At 53.7% G+C, this 22,533-nt stretch overlaps 1 protein-coding gene across 1 annotated transcript in view; it reads right to left on the minus strand.

The window, feature by feature from the left end:
• Positions 1-22,533, minus strand: part of PKD1 (polycystin 1, transient receptor potential channel interacting) — a 79,129-nt gene that overhangs the window by 20,363 nt on the left and 36,233 nt on the right. Inside the window, exons 5-21 of the mRNA XM_066329917.1 lie at positions 21,704-22,372; positions 21,271-21,454; positions 18,151-18,365; positions 17,143-17,255; positions 16,933-17,059; positions 15,790-16,067; positions 14,534-15,253; positions 13,394-13,525; positions 11,801-11,976; positions 11,274-11,407; positions 7,085-10,707; positions 5,980-6,126; positions 4,420-4,563; positions 3,244-3,523; positions 1,591-1,807; positions 991-1,141; positions 367-519 (exon numbers count right to left, since the gene is read on the minus strand). Of these exons, the coding sequence (XP_066186014.1) occupies positions 367-519; positions 991-1,141; positions 1,591-1,807; positions 3,244-3,523; positions 4,420-4,563; positions 5,980-6,126; positions 7,085-10,707; positions 11,274-11,407; positions 11,801-11,976; positions 13,394-13,525; positions 14,534-15,253; positions 15,790-16,067; positions 16,933-17,059; positions 17,143-17,255; positions 18,151-18,365; positions 21,271-21,454; positions 21,704-22,372 (7,463 nt within the window). The remainder of the gene's footprint in view (positions 1-366; positions 520-990; positions 1,142-1,590; positions 1,808-3,243; positions 3,524-4,419; positions 4,564-5,979; positions 6,127-7,084; positions 10,708-11,273; positions 11,408-11,800; positions 11,977-13,393; positions 13,526-14,533; positions 15,254-15,789; positions 16,068-16,932; positions 17,060-17,142; positions 17,256-18,150; positions 18,366-21,270; positions 21,455-21,703; positions 22,373-22,533) is intronic.

Genomic DNA, 22,533 nt, shown 5'->3' on the forward strand with positions numbered 1-22,533 from the left:
TGAATCTATTAGCTAGACAAGATAAATGTAGTCAGAACAGACCCCACTTGGCTGACCTGGCTTGTCCCTAGGTGAATGGGAGAGCTCCTGCAGACACCTCAACATACCATTTCCAGTCCAGAAAGCAGACATATCACTGGTCAAAGAGCTGGGCAGGGCTAAGATCCAGACCAATGACTGTCTAGAACCAGGAGTTCTAAACTTCCTGTATAAGGGAGTTCTGAACAATACAACAGGCTGTTTGTCTTATGATCAAGAGGTCTCAAATCATGAGTTCTGTCTCCCAACCCACAACCCCCTCACGTTACAGGGACTGAGGAGCACCTGAGCTGCACCTGGAGGCTCAGAGGGGGCCAGGGGCCGTACCGTGCACTGTGCCAGGGCAGCTGAGATCTGCTGGATGTCATCCACCGTGTTCACCTTCAGAGAGTTCAGGGTCTCTGTGATGTTGTTGCGGGTCCAGGTGCGCAGCTCGAATTCCTGCCCGGCCTCAGGCTCCAGCAGCATGGATCGTTCGTACTGAGGGTGGAAAATAAAACAGGAAGAGCTTGAGGAAGGTGGAGTGGAAGTGACAGAGTGAAGAGCAGTTTCAGAGGCTGCTGAGCTGAGCTGGAGTCACCTGTTCCCTGCACTCCACATCTCCTGGCTCTGCTTCTCCCCAGAGGGATCTAATGAGCTGGTTTTCCAGCAGAACTTCCTCAATTTCACTTCTGCTCTCCAAGCAATTAGCTTAACAGCCTGGCACTCAGCAGCTAACTAGTACCTGGAGTGCAGTCCTTATCCAACTAAGCAGGATGCCTGTTCCCAGGGGGATCATCCCTGCCTGGCTTCCAGGTGTGCAGCAGCCTCTTCCTGGGCAAAGAAACAGGAATATTGCCCCAAATTTCTGCCCTGCCTATAGAGATCCTTGTACAAAATCTGGTCCGACAATTCTCCTGGTGATTGCAAGGACTTCTGGAGGCCCTTCTTGGGCAGAACGAGCTGTTTTACCTCATTTAAGATGGTGATGAGGGCCAGGGAGTACTCAATGACCTGCTGAGGGTCCCCTTGTTTCACCAAGCCCTGGAGCACGGTGTCAGTCTGATTGTAGAGCCAGTGGGAGAGGCTGGGGAAGCCCTCGGGGAGGCCGATTTCCATGGAACTGCAAGGAAAGAGCGATTTGGGTGCAGTGCAGACTGAGCTGGGAAGGGAGAGGAGGGGAGGCAGGTGGGCAACCCACAAAGTCAGCATTGCTGCTGCTGCCCTGGTGCCCCATCTGCATGAGAAGCACCACAGACCTGCAGCCTGGCCCAGCCCTGGGACTCCATGATCCCTGGAGTCCTTTCCACAATTCCATGATTCCATGAAAGCAGTTAACCCCTGGGAAAACCTCCCCCTCAAGCAACGACCCACAAAGCCTGGAATGCTCCGTGTGCACTTCTGCTGAGCCTCCCCTCCCTTTCCCACCAACAGCCTCTTCCAGGAGGCAATCCCATCACTCAGCATCAGGACAGGGACCTGCTGGCCAAGCCACCTGGGATGTGGGAGCTGAGGCTGGACACGGCGCTGAGGGACAGCCCAGCCTCAGAGAGACAGCCAGCAGTGTCTTACCGGTTGACAGCCACCACGGTGGCCCCCAGCTGGTCCTGCACCAGCACGGCCACGGACACCTGGAAGCCGCTGTCGTGGAAGCCGGGGGGCAGGAAGGCGCCGTGCTCGGCCCGGCTGCCCTTGTAGACACAGAACTCGTGGAAGTGGCCGGGGCGGCGGCGAGAGGCCAGCAGGATGTACACCAGCGGCCCCTCCGCGTCCTCTGTGTCCCGCCAGCCTGCAAGGAAACCACAGCCGGCTCTGCCAGGGCCAGGGGGAGCTGCAGACACCGCCCCAAAGGGGCTGGCACTGCTCCTTCCCTGCCCCTGGGGTGTCCCATTCTGCTCAGCCCTCCAAATGGATGGGGTTTGGAGTGACCCGGGCTAGGGGCAGGTGTCCCTGGCAAGGGGTAAGATGGTCTTAAAAGACCCTTCCAACATAAACCATTCCAGGATTCTCTGGTGGTTCTATGGACCTGTCCTTGCTGCTGACCCAGTAAGGGACCCCTCCTCTGGCAGACTGTCCCCAGAATGAGGACAGCTCAAGGATTCCATCAGGCTGGATGGGTGGCTTCACTCTCTCAGAATTTTTGTGATGTTTAGGGGTTTCTCCTTGGCTGTTTGGGTTCTGTAGCACTTAAAGGGATTACGAAAATTTCATTATGAAAATAAGAAGAGGGAATAACTTTGCTGGGACTGGGAACAGCACTGACAAAAGCCACAGCTTCTGTCCAAGCCCTGCAAAGCCCGGCTTTAGACAGAGCCTCAGTCCTCTGGCAGTTCAGCATTTCAGGAACAACTGGGTTGAGGATAAAACTTGTACAAAGGTTTCCCTGGAACTCTCAGGAATTAGGGAGTTTCATGGGAGCTGGGCAGTTGGGAAATTCATTGTGTGTTTTCCAGTGAGCCCCAGTGAAAGTGCTGGCACTGCCACTGTGTCCTGTGTCTGTCATTTCAGCTTAAAAACAATCACTAAGAGCTGAAATTCCCACCATTCCAAAGAGGAATAGATTCCAGCATTATTCTGGATACCTCAGAAAACACCGAAATTACAACCACACCACCCTGACCACATTTCTGCTGCTCCTCCAGTTTGGTGCCCAGCCCCCCTGGAAGCAGCAGGGTCCATCCCCTCCCAGCGTGGCTTCCCGGCACCGTGCACAAACAGCTCTAATCTCTAACACGGATCATTTGGGGAAATCTGGTTTCCAGAGGCACTTAGTCCTTGGCCCAAGGCTATGGGACATGGGCCAGGCCACTTTTCCAAAGCTGGGTTTCATTGTTACTGTCTCTGCAGCTGGTTGGGAAGGTGGCTCTGGAGGGAACATCCAGCCCACACGGCAGAGACTGCCCCACTGCTTTGTCTTTTGATTCTTCCCACACACTGTGACTCAGTTTTGGGCACCATCTTCCTTTTTCCTGCACTGAAATACCCAGTCCTTTCCACAAGAACTGGCCTGGCCTGGATATCACCATTCACCTATGTGATTAGGAATTCTTAAGCAGCCTGTCTACCACCAGGAGTTTGAGAGCTCCACAATTCGGGCACACAAAGCTGCCCGTGGTCCAAACCACTGCTGAGCCCAGCCCTGGGGTAGAAGTTTGGGGTGAAGGGAACATCTGTGGAAAGAGCAGCTGGTAATGAGGAGCAGAGGGGGCTGGCAGGTGCTCTCACCTGTACACTCAAAGTGCACCTTTGTCATGAGTGCCCTGATGGGTCCCTTGGGGGACAGGCGGCAGGAGCCCCCCACGGGGGGCTGGTTGGGCAGCAGGTCGATGGAGGCAAAGCCTTCCTCCCCCGTGGTGAGGTCTGTGATGTGCAGGGTGAAGGTGTAGCCCTCGCCATCCCTCAGGGCTCCTTGCCTCAGCACCAGGTTCATCCCCGTGTCGCCGGTGGACGTGGTTGTTTTGTCCAGGATGAGGGATTTGTTCTTAAAGCTGTGAGCTGCCCACCTCTGCAGGGATGGACAGGGGGAAGGACAACGAGAGGTTTGGTTTGAAGTTGAAGTTATGTCCTTAAAATGTTTTCAGATTGAGTCTTTTATAAAAAGTAACAGATTTCTAGTGGGAGCGTCTGCCAAATTTGCAGTTGATAATTCAGCTTTAGTCTTGTGTGCTACAGCAACAAGAACTGGAACCTTTCCAAAATGTCTGGTGGGAATATTTCCACTGTGAGATCTACTTTAGTTTCTGGGATTACATCACCCTCCAACAGAATATTTCATAATACAGAGTACAAAACACAGGAAATAAATGAAGGACTGGTGGAGTCTCCACGGGATACCGTGTTTTATGTGCTTCAAGCTGAACGTGGCCTGGGTGGTTACTGTTAATAGCACAAGCCCACAGTTGTGATAACAGGAGAAGCAGTGAGATAACCAGGCAGAAAATGCCAGGCAAGGACATGCTGGGCTTGCTGGGAGCAACAGGACTTCCAGTTCTGAGACCTGCTTCACTCCACAGGCTGCAGTGGAAGCTGGAATTAGAGGATGGCACAAGAGGGGAGAATGAACCTTCTCCACTTGAAACCACCAGAGTAATGGGCAAAATACCAACCAGCAGGGAGAAAAAACACTTTACAGATCTATTACAGGAAAAAAAAAACAACCAAAAAAAAGTCACTTTTGTGTGAAAAGACCTGGTCACTCATGGCTTTGGCTCAGAAATGACCCCACAAGGACTCAGCCAGACCCACCTGCCACTGCCTGTGGCCAGGAATTGCTTCCCCTCCTTGTCTCTACAGCAATTTAGGTCCAGGACTCCAGTTCTCTTTCCCTTTCCACCCTGACCCCTCTGCCTGCCTCCTCCTCTCAGAGCCCCCCAGAAGTGAAGCAAAGCCTTGTGACTTTACCCCAAGCTTGGAGTCGTTGTGACAGTTCTGGCAGGTGCCCTCCAGGTACACGTAGGAGCTCTTGCTGACCTCGTAGACAGACTGAGCCTTGCAGGAAACACACTCCAGAGACACAATAGGGACTCCTCCCCTCTTGATGAACACCTGGCAAGGCAAGAGGCTCCATCAGAAGGTCTGACACCATAACACAGACACCTAACAGGTAAGGACACACCCCAGCACCTGGTGCTGCAGGGAGGAATTGTCCTGCACCAGCCCAGTCTGTGCTACGAAACAGCAGGAAAGGATTCCCAAAGGATCTGGGGTCAGATTTAAGCTGCATCTCTGCTCTTACACTGCCCAGTTTTGTCACTGGTTTCCAAGAGCCATCCAACACCAAGCTGGGTCGATCTAGGTCATTCTGGATTGATTTATTTAACACTTTTTAACAACGTAAATGACTTCTGAAATGTCCCTTTGGTCCCTGGTGCTGAATTCCCAGCAAACTCTGCTTGTGCTGCCAGGTGGGAATGGAAGAGCCACCTTTTCCAAGGAGCAACACATTGTTCCAGGCTTTCAGCTGGAATCTAAGTGCACATCTCCAGACATCCACCACACCTTCCTGGCAGAGCACTCGCAGAGCTCTAGAGGCACCGGTGGCTCAGACACAACAGCAGTTGAACTCTGACTCCTGCGCTCTGTCTAAAATTCCTTTAATCCCTGAGGAAATGGGCTTGTCCAGCACTGGACTGAGCCCTCTGCCCTGGCATAATGAGTGTTATGAATTCAAAGACAGTAATGAAGACGTTGTTTAACATGGCAGACTCTGAAAAGGGGATAAATATTCCCCAGCACTGCGCTGGAGCCCCGTCCATCCCGCCAGCATTTGCAGATTTCCTGCGACACTGCAAGCATTGTTTTGCACTCCTGCATGGAAACCAGATAGTACGGAATGTCCTTGAAAGACTATCAATTTCATTTTTTTTTCTTTTCATCCTGCAGCTCTGGTTTCAAACCCAGGCTGTAAGAGTTTCCACTTCCAGACTGAGTCCATCTCCAATTGCCAACTGCACCACGATGGATGTTCCTGACGTGAGCCCTGCGGGTGCGCTCGGCGTTGGGATTCATGGGACACAAACAACATGCACTGAAAAAACCCTCCTCTAAAAGAACTTGGAAGGTGAGAAGAGAGGAACTGTTGACAGTAAAATTGAGCCCTGGCTCTTAGGAAGCTCTCTGGCTAAAACGAGGGAAGAGCCTGTGGCATGTGAAGAGCTGGGACTGCTCAAGAGAGGGAAAGGAAGTTTCCTTTCTTCTGTAGAAACTTCCTTGGGAAAAAGGACTAATTCCTCCCTTTGAGGGTGGTGAGGCCCTGGTACAGATGCCCTGGATCTCTGGAAGTGTCCCAGGCCAGGCTGGATGAGGCCTGGAGCAGCCTGGGACAGTGGAAGGTGTCCCTGCCCATGGCAGGGGTGGCACTACATCTTCTTTAAGGTTCTTCCAACCCAACCATCCCATGACTCTGTGCCTTAGGGGTGGATGTGCCAAGCAGAGAAGATGACGGCTGTGTGTGGTACTTACAGTTTGGTTGGTGGCCTCGGGACTCATCCCTTCCTTCCTGACGGTGAGGTCGAACGTGTACTCCACATCTGCCTCTAAGAGAGCTTTGGAAATTGTGACAATTCCTTCCTTGGCACTGAAATTCAGAGAGCACCCTGCAGCCGAGCTCTGCTTACAAGGAGAAAAGAACTTTCAAACCCTCCTTGGTATGGGTGCACATCGGGTTAGTCCACAGCCAAAACATTCAGGTCCACACAGAGTCACTGTCACAGACCTTGCTGTGCAGTGCCACCACTGGGGTGGGAGAAACAGGGTGTGTGTGGACAATAAAACACATTATCCTACTCTTCAGGTTAGTAAACAGTAGTTGGAACACTCCTGTATTACATCTGAGTTTCAAATCTGTAGCAAACAGCAATTAATTCTTCATTAAATACCTTATAAACATTGCCAAGCAACACAAAAAGCTCACATTAAACCAAAAGGTCCAATCCCCACACACCTCGTATTTGTTATTTTGAGACAAAGCCAGAAAACATGCCATTGTACAAGCAAAAGAGTTCCACATTCAATCGAAAAGGCTGCTGAGGTGGATTCCCACCAGGATTTGACAGGCATTCTCCCTTGCCCTTCCCTGAGTGCAGGGTCAGATCACTTCAGCACGTGAGGACACCGACCTGCTAGTGACCACAAGTTGTGGTCACTTGACCTCTCCGAAGTCTACCTTTGTCCCCTGATGGCATTAGAGACATTTAACTGTTAATGGGAGAGGGACCAGAGCCCTGAGCTCCCAGCCTGCATCAGCAGCTCCAGAATAACCTCAGTGCATGGAAGCAGCAGCACCAGGAATCACAGGCCAAGTGCCAGGGAAGCAGCAATGCCAGTGCCTCCCTTCCATAGCCAGACCTTCTGCCTTGCCCGGGGACACTGCACTGCCCCACAGCTCACACCAGTTTGTGTATCATCATCCTGAGCTGGGAACTGAACCTCTGCAACCCCTCCTTCCAGAGCATCTCCGTTAAAGATGCTCACAAAAGCTTCCCTTGACACCATTTCACCCCAGAACAGTTTGTGGTGGAGCTGGAGCTCCCAAATGGTCATCCTGGCTGGGCAAGGCTGCTCTTACCTTGGAGGAGGATGTGCAGGACCACTCGTACAACAACGGGGTCTGTTCCCCATCATCCAAGTTTGGGTCATAGGATTTCTCTCCATCCAAGATTAAGTCCTGAGTGTTGGACCATACACGGTATGACCCCCCATCAATGATTGGGACCAGCTTGCTCGGGATCACAGTCACATTGGCAAAGATGCTTTTGGACAGCGGGGTGTCTCCAAAGGAGACAATAAACATGAAACAATAGTTTCCAACTTCCAGGCCGAGCTTGGGGATAACCAGCTGGGGCCTGTTCACGTCGACATTCGGCAGCCGGATCCTGCTGGAGTCATCCAAGTTCATGCAGCTGGCTGCTCGGTAGATCTCCCACAGGTGCTCTGTCTGGTACTTGATGCACCCTCGGAGGTCAATCTGTGCCTCCAGGTAGTTCCTCTGGGATCTCTTCATAACCACCTGCGGTGGCAGGGCCAGCTCCACCTCGGGCTCCTCGCACTCCAGGACTTTGACAGTGACAGTGAGCTGGGCTATGAAGAAGCTGATGAGATTGGTGGCATTCACCTCCACCAGGTAATCCCCAGGGTTCAGATAAGAATAATTGGCCACTGCAACCCTGGTGGTTTGAGTGGAAGAGCCATCCCCAAAGCTCCACAAGAACTCAACACTCCTGCTGCTGGGCACCACCGTGGCCTCAAACAGCGCCGTCCTGTTGACAAAGGCATTGGTGGCACTGAGGGACACCTGGACTATGGGGTCCTGCACCTGGATGGTTCTGGTGATGTTGACACTTCCCAAGTCATTGAAGGCAGTGAGATGGATCTCCAGCAGCCCTGCAGCTTCTGGAGCATAGGAAACTCTCTCTCCTGATGCAGCAACCACGGCCCGGCCTCTCTCTTTCCACAGGCAGAACTGCCAGGAGAAGGACACGCGGGAGCCGCTGCCCACACGGGCACTGAAGCTCTTCTCCGTGCCCGTGGGAATGCCCTCCTCACAGCAGTTCAGCAGCCTGACATCCTGGATGGGCTCCAGGACAGAGATGAGCACCTGGGCATGGGCAATGCTGATCTGGTTCTGCACGGTCACGGTCACCAGATAATCACCACTCTTGGTGAACTCATGGGTGTACCTGGAGCCATTGAGCACCACGGAGTAGTCCCCACTGATGCTCACCAGGTAACTCACAGAGGTACCTGACAGCATCCTGATCTCAAAGGTGACCTGTTCCCCTGGCTCCACCACCCTCTTGCTGGTGACAACTTCCAGACCTTGAATTCTGTCCAGCACGGAGATGTTCCTGCTGGCCAGAGCCCAGCTGATGTCGTTGGACGCGTTCAGATGGACCGTGTACAACCCTGCTGTGGGGAACGTCACCGCCACGGACTGGCCACTCAGTGTGCCATTGGGCACCTCCCACAGCCAGGTCACTTCAGTCCCCCTCTGCAGCTCTCCCTCGAAGACCACCGTGGAGCCCGAGGAGACATACCTACAGTCCAGCTCTGCTGTCCCTATACTCAGCCCCTCGATGACCTCCTCCACACAGACAGAAACAGTGGCATTGGTTGAATTCAGCTTGTTTTCTGCTCCAACAATTACCTCAGTCATTCCAGGGCTTTGGAAGGAGTGTATAATAAAGGGTTCAGAGGTGACAGGAGAGGAGCCATCCTCCAGGTACCACACGTACGTGACACCAGTGCCACTGCTTATGGTGGCACTTATGTTCACAGAGGCATTGACAGCAGCTGGGTTGGGGAAGGCGTAGGGCTTTAGGACACCAAGGCTTTCAATGAACTCCAGTGTCCTGTTAGCAGTGGCACAGCCCAGCATGTTGGTGGCCTTCAGGTAGACAGTGTAATTCCCAGCTTCCGGGATGCTCAAGGAGAAGGTTTTCCCAGTGAAGGTCTGCACAGCATTGCCGTCCCGTTGGACCACCCAGTTGTAGGAGATGTTTGTGCCCTCTCTCACCACGGCCTGCAAATGGAGTGTTTTGTTAGTTGGGAAATACATGTCCTCCACTAGGTCAGTGCTGACCACCTGGAGGCCCTCAATCTGCTCCAGGACGTAGACATAGATGCTGTCCTGCAGGGAGCTGATCTTGTTCTCGGCTGTGACGATGACGTTGAAGGTGCCCACGGAGCGGAAGGTGTAGGAAATGGTGGAGGAGCCCTGGATGGGAGTGCAGCGATCGCAGAGGATCCACGAGTAGCGGATGGCAGTGCCAGCCACCAGGGTGGCCACGAAGCTCACCGAGCCATTCAATGGCACCACTGTCCTGCTGGCATTGATGGTCAGGCCAAAGAGCCGCCGCTTCACGGTGATGTCGATGGTGGTCTCGTTGGAGCTCACATCGTTCTGCCCCATCACTGTAATGCTGTAGTGCCCTGTGCTGTTGTAGGAGTGAGCGGCCACTTGCCCAGGCTGGACAGTGCCATCCCCAAAGTCCCAGCAGTAATTCACTTTGGTTCCATTCATGCTGGCAGAGAACAGGTAGATCTGGTTCAGCTCCAGAACATCTGTCCCGTTATACTCAATCTTTGCTATCCCAACCGGCTCCTGGACCTCCACAAACGCCGTGTCATTGTTGAAAGAGACATTGTTGGAGACGGTCACCGTAACCAGGAAGACCCCCGTGTTCTTGTAGGTGTAGGTCACTTCAGTGCCACTTGACCTGGTGGACTCATTGTTGCCAAAATCCCAGCGGTAGCGGTACTGGTAGGGAGGCACGGCACTGACCTGGAAAGAAGTCTCTTCCCCGAGCCTCACAAAGTGCTTGGAAGGGAGGAGGGTGACATTGAGGATCTCAGGCTCCACACAGACACTGGTGAAATAGTGGGCCTTATTAAAGCTGCTGGAGAGAGTCAAGGAGAGAGGGAATGTCCCACTCCGGGTGAAGTTGTGCATCACCACAGGGTCCCCGCTGACCGTGACATTGGATGAGCCGTCTCCAAAAGTCCAGTCAAAGACGTAATCCTCAGGATTCCCCGTCACATAGGCAGTGAGCTGCACGTCCGGGTGCTCCAGGATGCAAGAATCAGGCTCTATTTTGAGCACTTCCAGGACAAATATCTGGACAGAAACCGCCAGGGAGACAGAGTTCACAGGATTGACAGCTGTGACATTCACGGTGCAGTTGATGTCCTTGATGTACACGTGTTCCACCACCGGCACCTGACTCCTCAGCACTGTCCCGTCCCCCATGTCGAATGTCCAGGTGATGCTGTCCCCAGTCTGCACAGAAGCGTTGATGGTGACAGCTGCCCCCAGCTCTGCGGCCTCGTCCGCGGAGACGCGGAGCCCCGTGATCTCCTCAAACACCTGGTAGCACTCCACGGTCCCCACGCTGCTGACGGTATTGTTGGCTGTCACGGTGACGTTGTACACCCCTCTGTGGGGGTAGCTGTAGGTCACTGTGGGCTGGAGGTCTGTGAGGAGGGAGGAGCCGTCCCCAAAGTCCCAGGTGTACACCACGCCATAAGGGGACGGCAGAGGAGTGGCTCGGAAGGTGACCGGCCGGCCCACGACCAAAACATCCTCCTCTGCCTCCACCTTCACGTCAATCAGGCAACTGTGAACATGAACTGGGCTCAGGTGGGTGAGGTTCTCATACTCGTTGGACACAACAACCATCAGAGCATATTCTCCTGCATTGGGAGAGAGCAGAAGAAAGGCAGGGTGAGGACATGCCTGTCGACAGCTCCTCAGCACTGTGGTGGGGTGGGGGGTGTGACAGGGGCTGCAGGGGACACTCTGCTCCTGTGCTGTGCACACTCTGGGCTGCACTGCTCCAGACCAGGATCAGCAAGAATTACACCAGGCCCTGTGCGTGGGGACCAAACGCCAAGAAAGGAGCCAGTCCAACAGGTAGAGAGAAAAGGTTTTCTTCCTGCTCATCCACAGAACAGACCCTTCCTGCTGCCCATCACTCCCATCAGCCCAGTGCTGGCCTGCCCCTTGTCCTTCTGCTGAGACTGCCCAAAAAGGGGCTGAGTGTGGTGGACCTGCTTCTTACAGCATGGCCAAACTTCCCTGGGAAACAGAGCTAGAGCCAGAGTCTGTAGCAACTGCTACAGACTTCCAGTCACTCTGGCTGTTTGCTCAGGAATCAGGCAGTGATTTCCAAGCCCTGGTTTTTTTAAGAAGGTGCCTTGTACACCCCTCATACCAAAAATGGAGCCCCTTCTTCCCCAAAGAAATTTGTTGAGCATACCTGGGTCTTGGTAGATGTGTGAAACGTTGTGCTCAATGACAACCTCATGGACATTGGGATCAGGAACAAGGAAAGACTTGTTGTAGGGAGGTTTGAACAGGTATGTCTCCTGGACACCATCACCAAAATCCCACCTGGAGAAACAGACAAACCATGTCACACTGCACAACAGGAGAATCACAGAAATCCCAGAGGAATCCTGGTTTGTCTTTCAGGTCAGGGCTGGGTTCTCCAAAAAAAACCACAGGAAGCAGAATGCCAAGTATCCAAACAGCAGCTGTGCTGAGAGGAGCACAGCACTGGCAAGAAGAGGAAGAACCCCAAAATTAAAGCAGTGTTGTAACACTTTAAATGAAAAGGATTTCAGCCTGAGTTACAGGTGTGTGATTGACCCCCCTGCACAGGGATTTCACATGAACTAAACAGCAGCCGAGATGGACCAGCTGGCCCTGGGAAGGGAAACTGTGCAGGCAAGGCAAGACGTGCACAGAAAGATCCCAAGTTTGAGCAAGCAGCAAAGGACTCACAGGAACAGAGCCTCCACAGCCGAGTCCACGTGAACCCTGGCGCTGAACTCCACACTGCTGTTCTGGGGCAGCACTGGCAGGGCACCCACCACACTCAGGTTCCTCATCCTGTTCATCATCTCCACCGTCACGTTGTAGTTGACTGTGAAGTTGCTGACGTGGTTGGAGGCGGTGAGCTGGGAAGGACAGCGGGACAAAGAATGGGTTTGGGGTCCCCTTGGAGGGGCTTTGCTGGACTGAGGAAGCACCACCAGGCAGGTGAGCAGTCAGGGCAGAGAGAGTGGGCACAGGTTCACCTCTACAGCCAGTCCAAGGAAGGGCTGCTGCTATAGCAAGAGGACAAGGAGAGGAGCTTCTCATCCTGAGGCTCCTCTGCAAGTGCTGCCCCTTTGCCTCCTCCGATGTGCCCTGCAGCTCCAGCTGCTGAGCACAGGCACCTGCTGCCACCAAGGGGATAAGAGTCATCCAATTTTCTCAGAAGAATGGCAGAAAAGTGGCTTCGAGCACAGAGCAGGGACGGGAGAGGCTCACAAAACCAAGCACACCAAGTGCAGCTCCAGAATCCCGGTGTGGTGGGCACAGGGAAGGAGAGCAACGCTTGACAGAGGGAAAAGGATGCAAGAGACTGAAGAGACATGACAGAAGTAGAGCAGAATCTTCACGATTTTCTAGGCATGTAACACTGACAGAGCATCTTCACCTTCTCACCTGCAGGAGAGGTGAGCTGCTGCCAGAGGGGTCCTCCAAAGCCACTGGAACAGACCTACTCCAGCAGGTAAGAGCAGCTCGTGTCTGGGCTCCTGTGGATGTGCTGCACTGAACCCAGAGCCCCCCAGGCTAACAGCACCTTGGCAGCTCTGCCAGTCAAAGCAGCCCAGGCCCTCAGCACAGTGCTTCACCCAGCAAATTAGTGCTGCACCCAGCAAATTAGTGCTGCACCAAGCAAATTAGTGTGAGCGTGGCCTCGGGGCTGGGCTGGTGTCTGCTCAGGAGGCCAAGGGTCACCCTGAGAGCAGATCCAGCACCTTGGACCAGAGCAGACTCTGCAGGGCATGACACACAAAGATGTTCTGGCCAGAGATCAACTCCTGTTCCTCAACAGACAGCTCCCTTGGCCCAGACTCTGCTCCATCCTAAGGGCCATGGCAAAAACCAGAGTTCCAGTCTGCATCAGGAGAAAGAGAACAGGACAGAGAACACAGGAGCTCGTGGGAGAAGCTTTGTCCTGCCTATGGAAGTCTCATTATGCATCCTGCCTCTGCCAGGTTCTGAATCCAGATTTCTTGCCTGCCAGAGCAGGGGCTCCCTGCTAATTCCTGCAAGGGGGGAGGTAGAAACACAGACACTCCATGAACAGAAAGGGGAACTTGGAGAAAAGAGGAGAAAGCAAAGAGGAGGAACACAGCACTACTCATGTAAGAGTAGAAGAAACTATTTGCATTTGCAAGAGCAGCTCAGTGAGAAATAGCAGAGAGCACAGTGAAAACCTCAACTCAGCTCTGCCTTCTCTCCCTGCTGCTTTTCCTGAGGAGTTTGTGGGATGAGATGGAAACCCAGGGGTGAAATGGTGTCATGGGAAAGGCCTTGGCTTACCGAAAGCTTGTACACAGCTGGGCTTTGGTAGATAACGTTGAAGACAACATTGTAAAAAGTGAAAGATGGCTTATCATCTACTGTCCATCGGAAAGTCACATCTGACCCAGCCTCCATCACAGGGATGTAGCTCTGAAAGGCACGAGAACATTTCACACTAGTGCAAGAGAAAAGCATGCCCAGCACTTCCCAGGAGATCTCCAGCTGAACTGGAGAGGGAGCAGAGCCAGACTGGGAGGCTCCCACACCTGCAGTGCCTTCAGAGCACGGCACAGAGGTGACAGATCATCTGTGTCTCTGCTGCCAACAGAGGAATGCAGACCCTGTCTCCATAAATTCTCAGCAGACCTGGGAGGAGATCCCACACTCCCTGCTCCCACAGCCCAGCACTCTGCTCTTGTCATCGGGTCTCTCTTGCTGACTAGAAAACCTTCTGAAATCTTTGCAGAAAGCCTGGCTTTAGCTACAGCTGTAAGCTGAGCCTCTGCCCCTTGTCCAGGCATGCTGCCTGACCCAAAGATGGAAGGGGTTGGACAGGGCACGGCCCTCCTCACTCCAGCAGTGCCTCCTGAGCAGCCTGTGGCAGCAGGAAGGGTGAGACTGAGAGGTGCAGGCACAGGATCTGCCAGAAGCAGCCAGAGCTTGTACAGAGCATTTGGGGCAGTTACTGAGCAGCTTCCCGGGGCTGGAGAAAACAAGACTGCAAACACCAGAGGAACTCCCAAGACTTTGAGGGATGAAACACCTCTATAGCTTCAGCCAGCTGATATAAGGATTTAGCAGAACAAATCTAAACACCTCAACGAACACCTAACCCAGACAAGGCAAAACAAGGTAAATACTGGCTTTTCCTAATGCCTCCAGTGTCCTGGGGAACTGGACAGGCAGTGTTCCCTCTCAGGAGGCACTGCCTTACCTCAGGGGCTGCAGGGGGATGTGCAGCTGAGCTGCCTTCCTGCTGGAGAGCACCGGTGCTGGTGCCACATGCTGTGCCTGCAGCAGCGCGGGCAGCACGGCCTGGCAGCTTAGCAGCAAGCAGTGCCCCCCTGCCCCACTCCCCCCGAGCCAAACACACCCTGCCAGCTACAGGGGAGGACTAAACCCACCGGGGATGGGTTTGGAACAGCAGCAAACACTCACCACTCGTGTGTTCACCAGGACTCTGCTCTCGGGGTCCGGGGTGGCCCTCAGCCCGCGGATGGGTTCCTCCACCTTCACGGTGACCGTGATGTTCTGGGAGCTCACCAAGTTCTCTGCCACCAGCACGTGGGTGCTGACTCCCTCCCCGAGGCCTCCCAGCTGCACCACGGCAAACCAGGTGTCGTTGTTCTCCCTGGCACACAGAGGGGCCAAGGGTGCCGGGCAGGTGGCCACGAAGGGCACGCTGCGGTTGTCCCCCAGCCAGCTGGCCGTGGCGTTGACCCCCGAGGAGAGCTTGACCAGCAGCGTGGTGTGGTTGGTGGGCAGGTACACCCTGGAGCCCTGCGGGGTGGGGTGGATGACGCGCAGGCCGGACACACGGGAGGCCACACGGAAGCTGCAGGACAGGTTGGCACTGAAGAGCCCGTTGTCCACGCTGGCTCGGACACTGTAGAGCCCAGGGTGCTCCAGCCCCGCGTTGTGGGGGCTCAGCACTGGCACCAGCTGCTCCTCGGCGTAGCGAACCCGCACAGAGCACACGGTGCTGTTTGATCCCCCCTGATCCACGGAGCTGGGGGACAGGGACCACTCAGAGGAGTTCCCGCCGTCCTGGGAGGTGGCACTGGGGTGGCACCGGAGGAATGAGCCCGGGTTTGCATTGTGCTGGATGCTGAAAACATCCCCAGCCCTGACAAAGATGTTTTCTTTACTGAATGTGACCTGTAGAGAGAGGAGAGGGTTTTGGATTAATGCCTCACGTTAAGAGCAGTCAGCACCCAACTCCTGCCCAGGCAAAACGCTGGATTTTCTGCCTGGTGGGAACCAACAGAAAAGGTCCTTATCCCAACACAGCACAGGGACACCTTTCACCACACCACCCTCCTTGGCCTCTCTGAACCAAATGTGCCAGCAGAGAAATCTGCTTTCTGCTCCATCTCCACTGTGTTAATGCCATGGAAAGAGTCCGTGGTATCTGCACAGTCTTTTCATAGAAACACAGAATGGTTTGGGTGGGAAGGGACCTTAAAGCTCATCCTGTTCCACCCCCTGCTATGGGCAGGGGACACCTTCCAGCATCCCAAGCACGGGGGACAGCAGGGAGCCCACAGCCCATGTGCCACTGGGCACATCCTTTCATTCCAATGGACTTCAGTGACTCCATCTGCCACTGAAGTTTGGGAACAACCCAAACTTACCCAAAGCCCTCAGGAGAAAACCGCCCCACCCAGTCACTGCTTAGAGCAGTAAACACTGACCTGATACTGGGAAGAGGGGCCAGCTGGTACCATAAAGAGGAACTCCTTGAGGAGTTCATAGCTGGGCTGGCTGTCGTTGGGCTGCAGGGGCCCAGGGGCAGGGCTGCTGCCAAAGGAACTGTTGGCACACTCGGTTCCATTGCAGCAGTTGTTGTGGGACGAGCACAAACTCGTCAAAGGACACCACTGGAAACCAGGAGGGCATTCCAGCAGCGTCCAGTTCCCGTCATCCTGAGTGCTGGGGAATGGTTCTGTGGCACTGTTTTCCTCCTGGTAGTCTGGAAGAAGTGAAAGAGAAATCGGGGATAGTCACTCTGACAAGTAACACTACTAATGCACTTCTTTGCTCCAAATACACTCTTTTTTTTCATTTTGATGATGGCTCCACTTAGTAAAAGCTGCAACTGCAGCACATCCTGCCACTACATAAACGTCCTGTTTTACTGGAAAAATCCACCAAGATCATTAAACCCAAAGTTGTCTCTTTTCCAGTGAGAATGTACCAATTTGCACTCTGAAGGGATCTGTGCTACAGCAAAAGTGAGTCCAAGTGAAAGCAAGAGCTGGCCTTGACATTGAAAACACATTAAGCAACTTTTCTGAAGTTAATGTTTCCATGTCAAAGTATCAGCTTGTCAGTGTCAAAAAAGATCCTTTTGTAACCAGCCAACCCCACCACTACAACAAACATTCTGCTGCAGAATTAATTGTTGCCAAAACTGTGACTGTTGAGCTGTTGTACAAGGAATAAAAGGCTTTTTAGATTATCTCATCCATCAGGAAGAAATGGGCTCAGAAAAATGTTCTTCCTTGTTAACCCGTGGGGCCAGATGGACCAGAACACATTCCCATTTGACGTGTGTCTTCATGAAGTAAAAAGTACAGCTCGGAAGATTAATGAGCTTTCCCACACGGTGCCTTCACTCACATTCTCCTCATGCATTGAGAGAGGTTTCTCCCCCTATTACTTTCTCCAGGATAATCACTTCTCCAAGGCTGTGGATCCTCCACTTTGATCTCCTCAAGAAATAGAACCAAATCTCTGAGCTTTTAAGGGTCAGAGGACCAGAGGGGCCACAAGGCCAGCCCCAGTTTGATGGTGTCACCTCCAACAACCCCACATGCGCTGAGGAGAAGCCTCACCTTCTCCATCCATCAGTCTGTACACCTGGAACCTCGCTTGGATGGGCTGGTGCAGCTCCTGTGTCACAAACTCCAGGGCAGTGAGAAACCCCTCGTGCCTGAACGCCAGCTCTGGGAACTCCAGCACCTGCAGAACATGCACGGCTCTCAGCTGCCCGTGTCCCCAGGGACCCTTGGGCAGCAGCAGCAGGATGAGCAAAGCCCCCTCACCTCCTCAGCCTGCCAGGGATCTGACAGCACAGCCTCGCTCACGTTCCTCACGGCCTCGTGTGTGGCGAACTCAGCGTCTCCCTCAAAGAAGTTTTCGGCGTTTAGGAGAACTCCTGTTTACAAAGGAAATGTTGGAACAAAGCCTGTGAGACTCAGCAGGGCCTGAGGCCATTCCCTCTACCCTGTGAAGCTGCAGCAGGGCTTGGACCACTCAGGAGAGCAGCAGCTCCATAATCCTGCACCTTCCTTCTCCTTACAGGTGTCTTGATTTCTTTCTCATCCAGCACAAACAACATTCTCATTTGCAATGTTCAGCAGTTTTGATTTCTAGGAACTGTGCAAGCAATTCTCCCTTCCAACAACTAATGATTTGCTTGGAATTTGTAAGCACCAGGTGCACCTTCTCATCCTCCCTGCGCCCCTGGACTTCTTGGGAAATGTGGCCACGACCAGCTGGTTTCCACCATGGCAAACACTGATGGCTCTCTGCTGCTGCCCCACTGACCTGCCCCTCTGGCCACGGCTTTTCCTTCTTAGAGAAATCTTCTCCCCTGTTTCATGTCCATTCTACTTCTCTTTCTCATTTCCTACATTGGCGTGGAAGATTTGGAAAGCCGAATAACCACAAACTTGCACAGCACATCACACCTCACCTAATCAACTTTAGAGCCACCCCAACACTTCCCAAAACACACAGCGAAGGACACCAAGGCAGCACCACGGCCTCAGATCCTGGCAGCAGCTCAGATAAGAGAGAAAAGCTATTTCCAGTGCTTTGCCTCAGAATATTGCTCCTGTCTCTCCTTCTGCTCACAGCAAACATTGGAGTAACCAAACCCTTTCTTTCGGGCTGAAGTTGGGTTTCTGAAAGTCGCGTTTGGGAATATTGTCGCAATGCACGCTCGTTTTGTGGTGATGCCCTGGAGGAGCCTCTCCCTGAACCCACAGCAATGCCAGTGAGGGGACAGCTGCCCACCCTGGGTGGCCAGCAGGGCAAGCAGAGCCCACCTTGTGGCTTGTACTCGCAGACGTAGCTGTGCTTGGCCATGCACAGGTCCGTGTTGCACTGGCCAGTCGGGCCCATCCGCACGCAGTGGTCGGCGTTGGAGGGATGGGGCTCTCCTGGCAGCCAGTTCTGACAGCTCTCCAGATTAAATCCTTCCCCTCTCTGCTGCGCTCCAGAGCTTGCAAAATCGTTGAATCCAATCCAGACATCGAGGCTCCTGCAAAAAAAAAAAATTAAAAAAAAAAAAAAAAAAAAGAAGAAGGGGGAGGGGGGATTTCAGGAAATCATGGGTATTAGAAAGAGCTAGGATAGCTGCCATCTATGGTTCTCTCTGAAAATAATAACAGCAGCTCCATTGGGGTGTCATGGGCTGCATTTCGTGGAGATACTAAAAGGTTTCAGTATCCACTCTACCACCAGAACCTCAGGAACAGCCCCTCCACATCACAGCTCTCCTCCAGCCTTTTCACCTCTGTCCCCAAAGCCTGGTGAGGGTGGGCAGGCCCTGGCACAGGGTGCCCAGAGAAGCTGTGGCTGCCCCATCCCTGGGAGTGTCCAAAGCCAGACTAGACAGGGCTTGGAGCAATCTGGGATAGTGGAAGGTGTCCCTATCCATGGAAAGGGGTGGAACTGGATGAGCTTTAAGATCCCTTCCAACCCCATCCCATGATTCCATGAATCTGTGACCAGCAGGTTGACTTGAGCCTCACCCCGCTCTGAGCAGAACACTGTCACCAAATGACACTCCCAGACTCTGCCAAGCTTCTTTTGTGTCACAACCCAGGAAGAATGATCTGGTCACACAGAACTGTCTGGGAAAGCTGAATCCCTTAGAAAACTTGTGCTTTTCCTAAGCAGACCTATGGGATTTACCACCAGTCAATTCTCCACTGCAGGTGAGATTAAATCCAGTGCAGGATTAAAGCTCAGCAGTGCCAGGTCTGGGAGTTCTCCTGGATGCAGCTCCTGGAGATGATGAGCTCCTCAGCCACCACGGAAAGACAGAGGCTGGAGCACTGCAGGCAGCTGAACCCCCCACACAAGACAGTGCCAGGCTCATTTTAGGAGATGAAATGTCCCTGCCCCATTTGGAAACTGGCTGAATCCCAGCAGAGGTCCTGGTGGAAAGTGCTGAGAGGTCTCTCACAGCCACAAACAGCCTGGAGAGCTGTTTCTAATCGCACCCAGCAGAAAGGGAGGCATTTGTTCCATATTAACTTCTATTAACTTCTCCATATTAACATCCTGCACCCTTCCAAGCTCTCAGCTCCTTCTCCACGCTCCCTCCTGCTGGTGGAAATCAATCCTGCCCTGCCCTTGCCTGCCCCAGTGTGCTCCCAGGGTGGTACCATGGCTCTGCAAAGCAGACTGGGGAGATAACTGGTGGTGACTGGTGCCTCTCCACCCCCAGGCTGAAATGATTCATGAGGTCATGCTGAAAAACGATGACAAAAATAACTTGTTCCGTGAATCAGTAGTTTTCACTGCAAATGAGATTAAAAAATAAATAAGGTCTGTGTTCTGCTCCTGAACCACTGGCAGGGAATTAGGGAGAGCAGGGTAGGAAACCACCTGCCTGCTGCCATCAGGAAAACTCAGTGGAGATTTTCCTTTTCTAATTCCAGCTATGATCTAACTGCAAGTCATTAGGAAAAAAAATCAAGAAGAAAGGAATAACTAAAAGACAAGCTGCTGGCTGGCTCCCACCCTGCCCCACTGCCCAGCCCATTATTCCATTGCAGGGAAAACAGGAGGACTCTGAATGCCCTTTTTCAAAGGAAGATGTGAGCTCTCCTCTGCCTCTGAGGAAGGACTGAGCTGCCTTCCTGGAGCAGGAAGAGCAGAACAAGCCTGGGGAGTCTTGGAAAGGCAGAGGGGCTCTGTGCTACCCAGAAAGTGGATGGTCCCATCCCTGGACGGTCCTTTACTTCTGCAGGCAGAGAGGGACCAGCTCAGCACATGCTGCTCCTGGGGAGGCCATCCCACACCAGGGGCAAAGGAGAGGAGACCTGCTCAGTGCCCTAATAGGAAACAGCTTCCTGCTTCTGCCATCTTTCCCCAAGAAACTATGGAAGCTGTATGTTCCAAAATCCTGCAGCTCGGCCCATTCGCCTTTTATCACCAGGAAAATCACATCCTGGAGCTGCCTCCTCCATGTTTATCTGCATGGATTAATAAAATAAATACATGGACTAGAGGGGGCTGGGCAGCAGAGGGCCATGGGGCAGCAGCTGGGGAACAGCCTCGTTCCCTCCGAGCTCTCATGATTTCCATGCGCCGCAGCCCAGCAGCTCCACACGCAATCCCTGCCACATCCCAGCACCCATGGCCACTCCTCACCCGTGCACAGGGACAGCCTCCCTTCCCCAGAGCAGGGAGCACGTGTTCACAATGTCTGGATACAGCCCCGTGTGAAGGGAACAGGGCACGGATACAAGTTCAGGAAGAAGGGGCTGTCAGCCCTCGAGCAGGAGCGTTCAAAGCCCACGTCACACGCAGCTGTTCCTTTCCATGTGCTTTCTGGGATGTGTTTGTGAGGAGCCCATGTCCCACAGCTGCAGCTGGGAGTGCTGACAAGGGCTGTCAGGCCCTGATAGCTCTCTTGGTTGTCCTCCCTCCCCCGGAATGACTGGCTGGAGAAAGGGCACTCAGAGGGGCGGATTTAATCAAAGGCTGACACTTGCAGCACCCTCTGTTTATAAAGCCCAGGCCTGAGGTGGAACAGATGCTGCTGGAGAGGAGCACTGCTGCTTCCCAGGATGAGACAGGAGGGGAAAGGTCTGGGCTTTGGGCTGCAGCCGTGTCTAAGGGCACAGGACCCCTTTTCACATTTCAGAGGTGTCCACAGGCACACACACAGGGTACAAGAAGCCTCCCAATGTCTCAATTCCCAGTTGTGATTTCCAGCTGCTCTGCCCCATTCCTCTTCTTCCCTCCACAGCCTTAAAGGGAAGAAGCCAAGTCCAGCAAGGGCTGGAGCTCTGCTCATTCCTCCTCTTTGTTCAGCAGCCTCAATCCCACCACCTCCTCACGCTCAGCCCGGGCAGATCCCTCTGCAGATGTGCCCTCAGGAACTCAAAACCTGTCCCTAGGTGATGCCAACCCTTCCCCTCCTCACTCACCTGATGACATGAGCAACCAGGAAGCTCTGGATGTCGGGGCTGCTGACGAAAGCCAGGTCCCCATTCCCAAGCTCCTGGCAGTGCCGCTGTGCCTCCAGCCACTCCGCCTTCTCCACCACCAGCTGGTAGCAGTGGTTATTTCCCGGGAAAACCAAGCCCTCAGGGGGGCACATGGGGTGAACTGCTGCAGAAAGAACACAAGGGTGATGTCCTCTCTACGGACCACACACCCCAACCCCGTCTGGGCAGAGAGGCTGCAGGAATGTCCCAGCCCCGAAGCAAACAAACCCTGTTGGTGTTAAGAGTGCAAAACGCTGCTCAGCCAGGAGTGCCCAGGGGAGCCATCCCTCACTCCTCACTGGTAAAGGAGAGGCAAGGGAGAGGCCCAGGAGCCTGTGCCACCCACCCCAGCACCCCAGGGAGCCCTGCTCACCCCTGCCCAGCTCTCCAGGCTCTGCAGTGATCCCGTAGAGCACCACCAGCCCGGTGCCGCCCCTGTTGCGGATCCGGATGTCCAGGCTCTCGTTTGCCACGACCAAGGAAGGACACTGCAGTTCCAGCTGTTGGGGTGAAGCCACCACCTCGATTTCTGCCTGCTGGTAGAGGACCCTGGAGCCCACGAGGATGGTGGCAGTGACGTTGTACTGCCCGGGTAAGGCGTAGCTGTGCACAGCTGTGTGTCCAGTGGTGTTGAGAACCTCAGTCTGGTCCCCAAATTCCCACAGTAAAGTGCTGACAGCAATGGGAATACTGACATTGAAGAGCACAGGCTGGTGCAGGCTGTACCGGGGCTGGAGTCCTGTGAAAGACACAGGCAGCTGTGCCTGGAAGGGCAAGGGGACGAGTGAGGGGCCACCACAGCCCTGCCCAGACAAATGCTCAGTGCAAAATGGCAAACAGCCGGAGGAAGAGTTTGTTTCGTGGGCAGTTCCACACAAACACTGCCCCTGGGAGCTGAAACCCCCATATTCCTGGTCTTGGGAGTAACAGAGGGCACTGCAGGTCTCCTCAGTGAGGTTCCCAGGGTGGACAGATGTGAAGAGGATGACATACTCAGCTTCTTCAGTGTGGTTGCCTGTCAGACACGTGATGTATTGAGCTCCTGCAGGACAGAACAGAAGATCCTCTTGCAAAACAGACTCTGGGATGCCAAGGATTGGTGAGACCCTCCAAGAGAACCACCCCACATTCCCGGCAATGGAATTTTCCTGCTCAGCTCCCACTCTGAGCATTTCCTTTTTTGAGACTTGCCTGGGAAGTCTT

This window comes from Sylvia atricapilla, chromosome 15 (assembly GCF_009819655.1).
Source record: "Sylvia atricapilla isolate bSylAtr1 chromosome 15, bSylAtr1.pri, whole genome shotgun sequence".
Taxonomy (NCBI): domain Eukaryota; kingdom Metazoa; phylum Chordata; class Aves; order Passeriformes; family Sylviidae; genus Sylvia; species Sylvia atricapilla.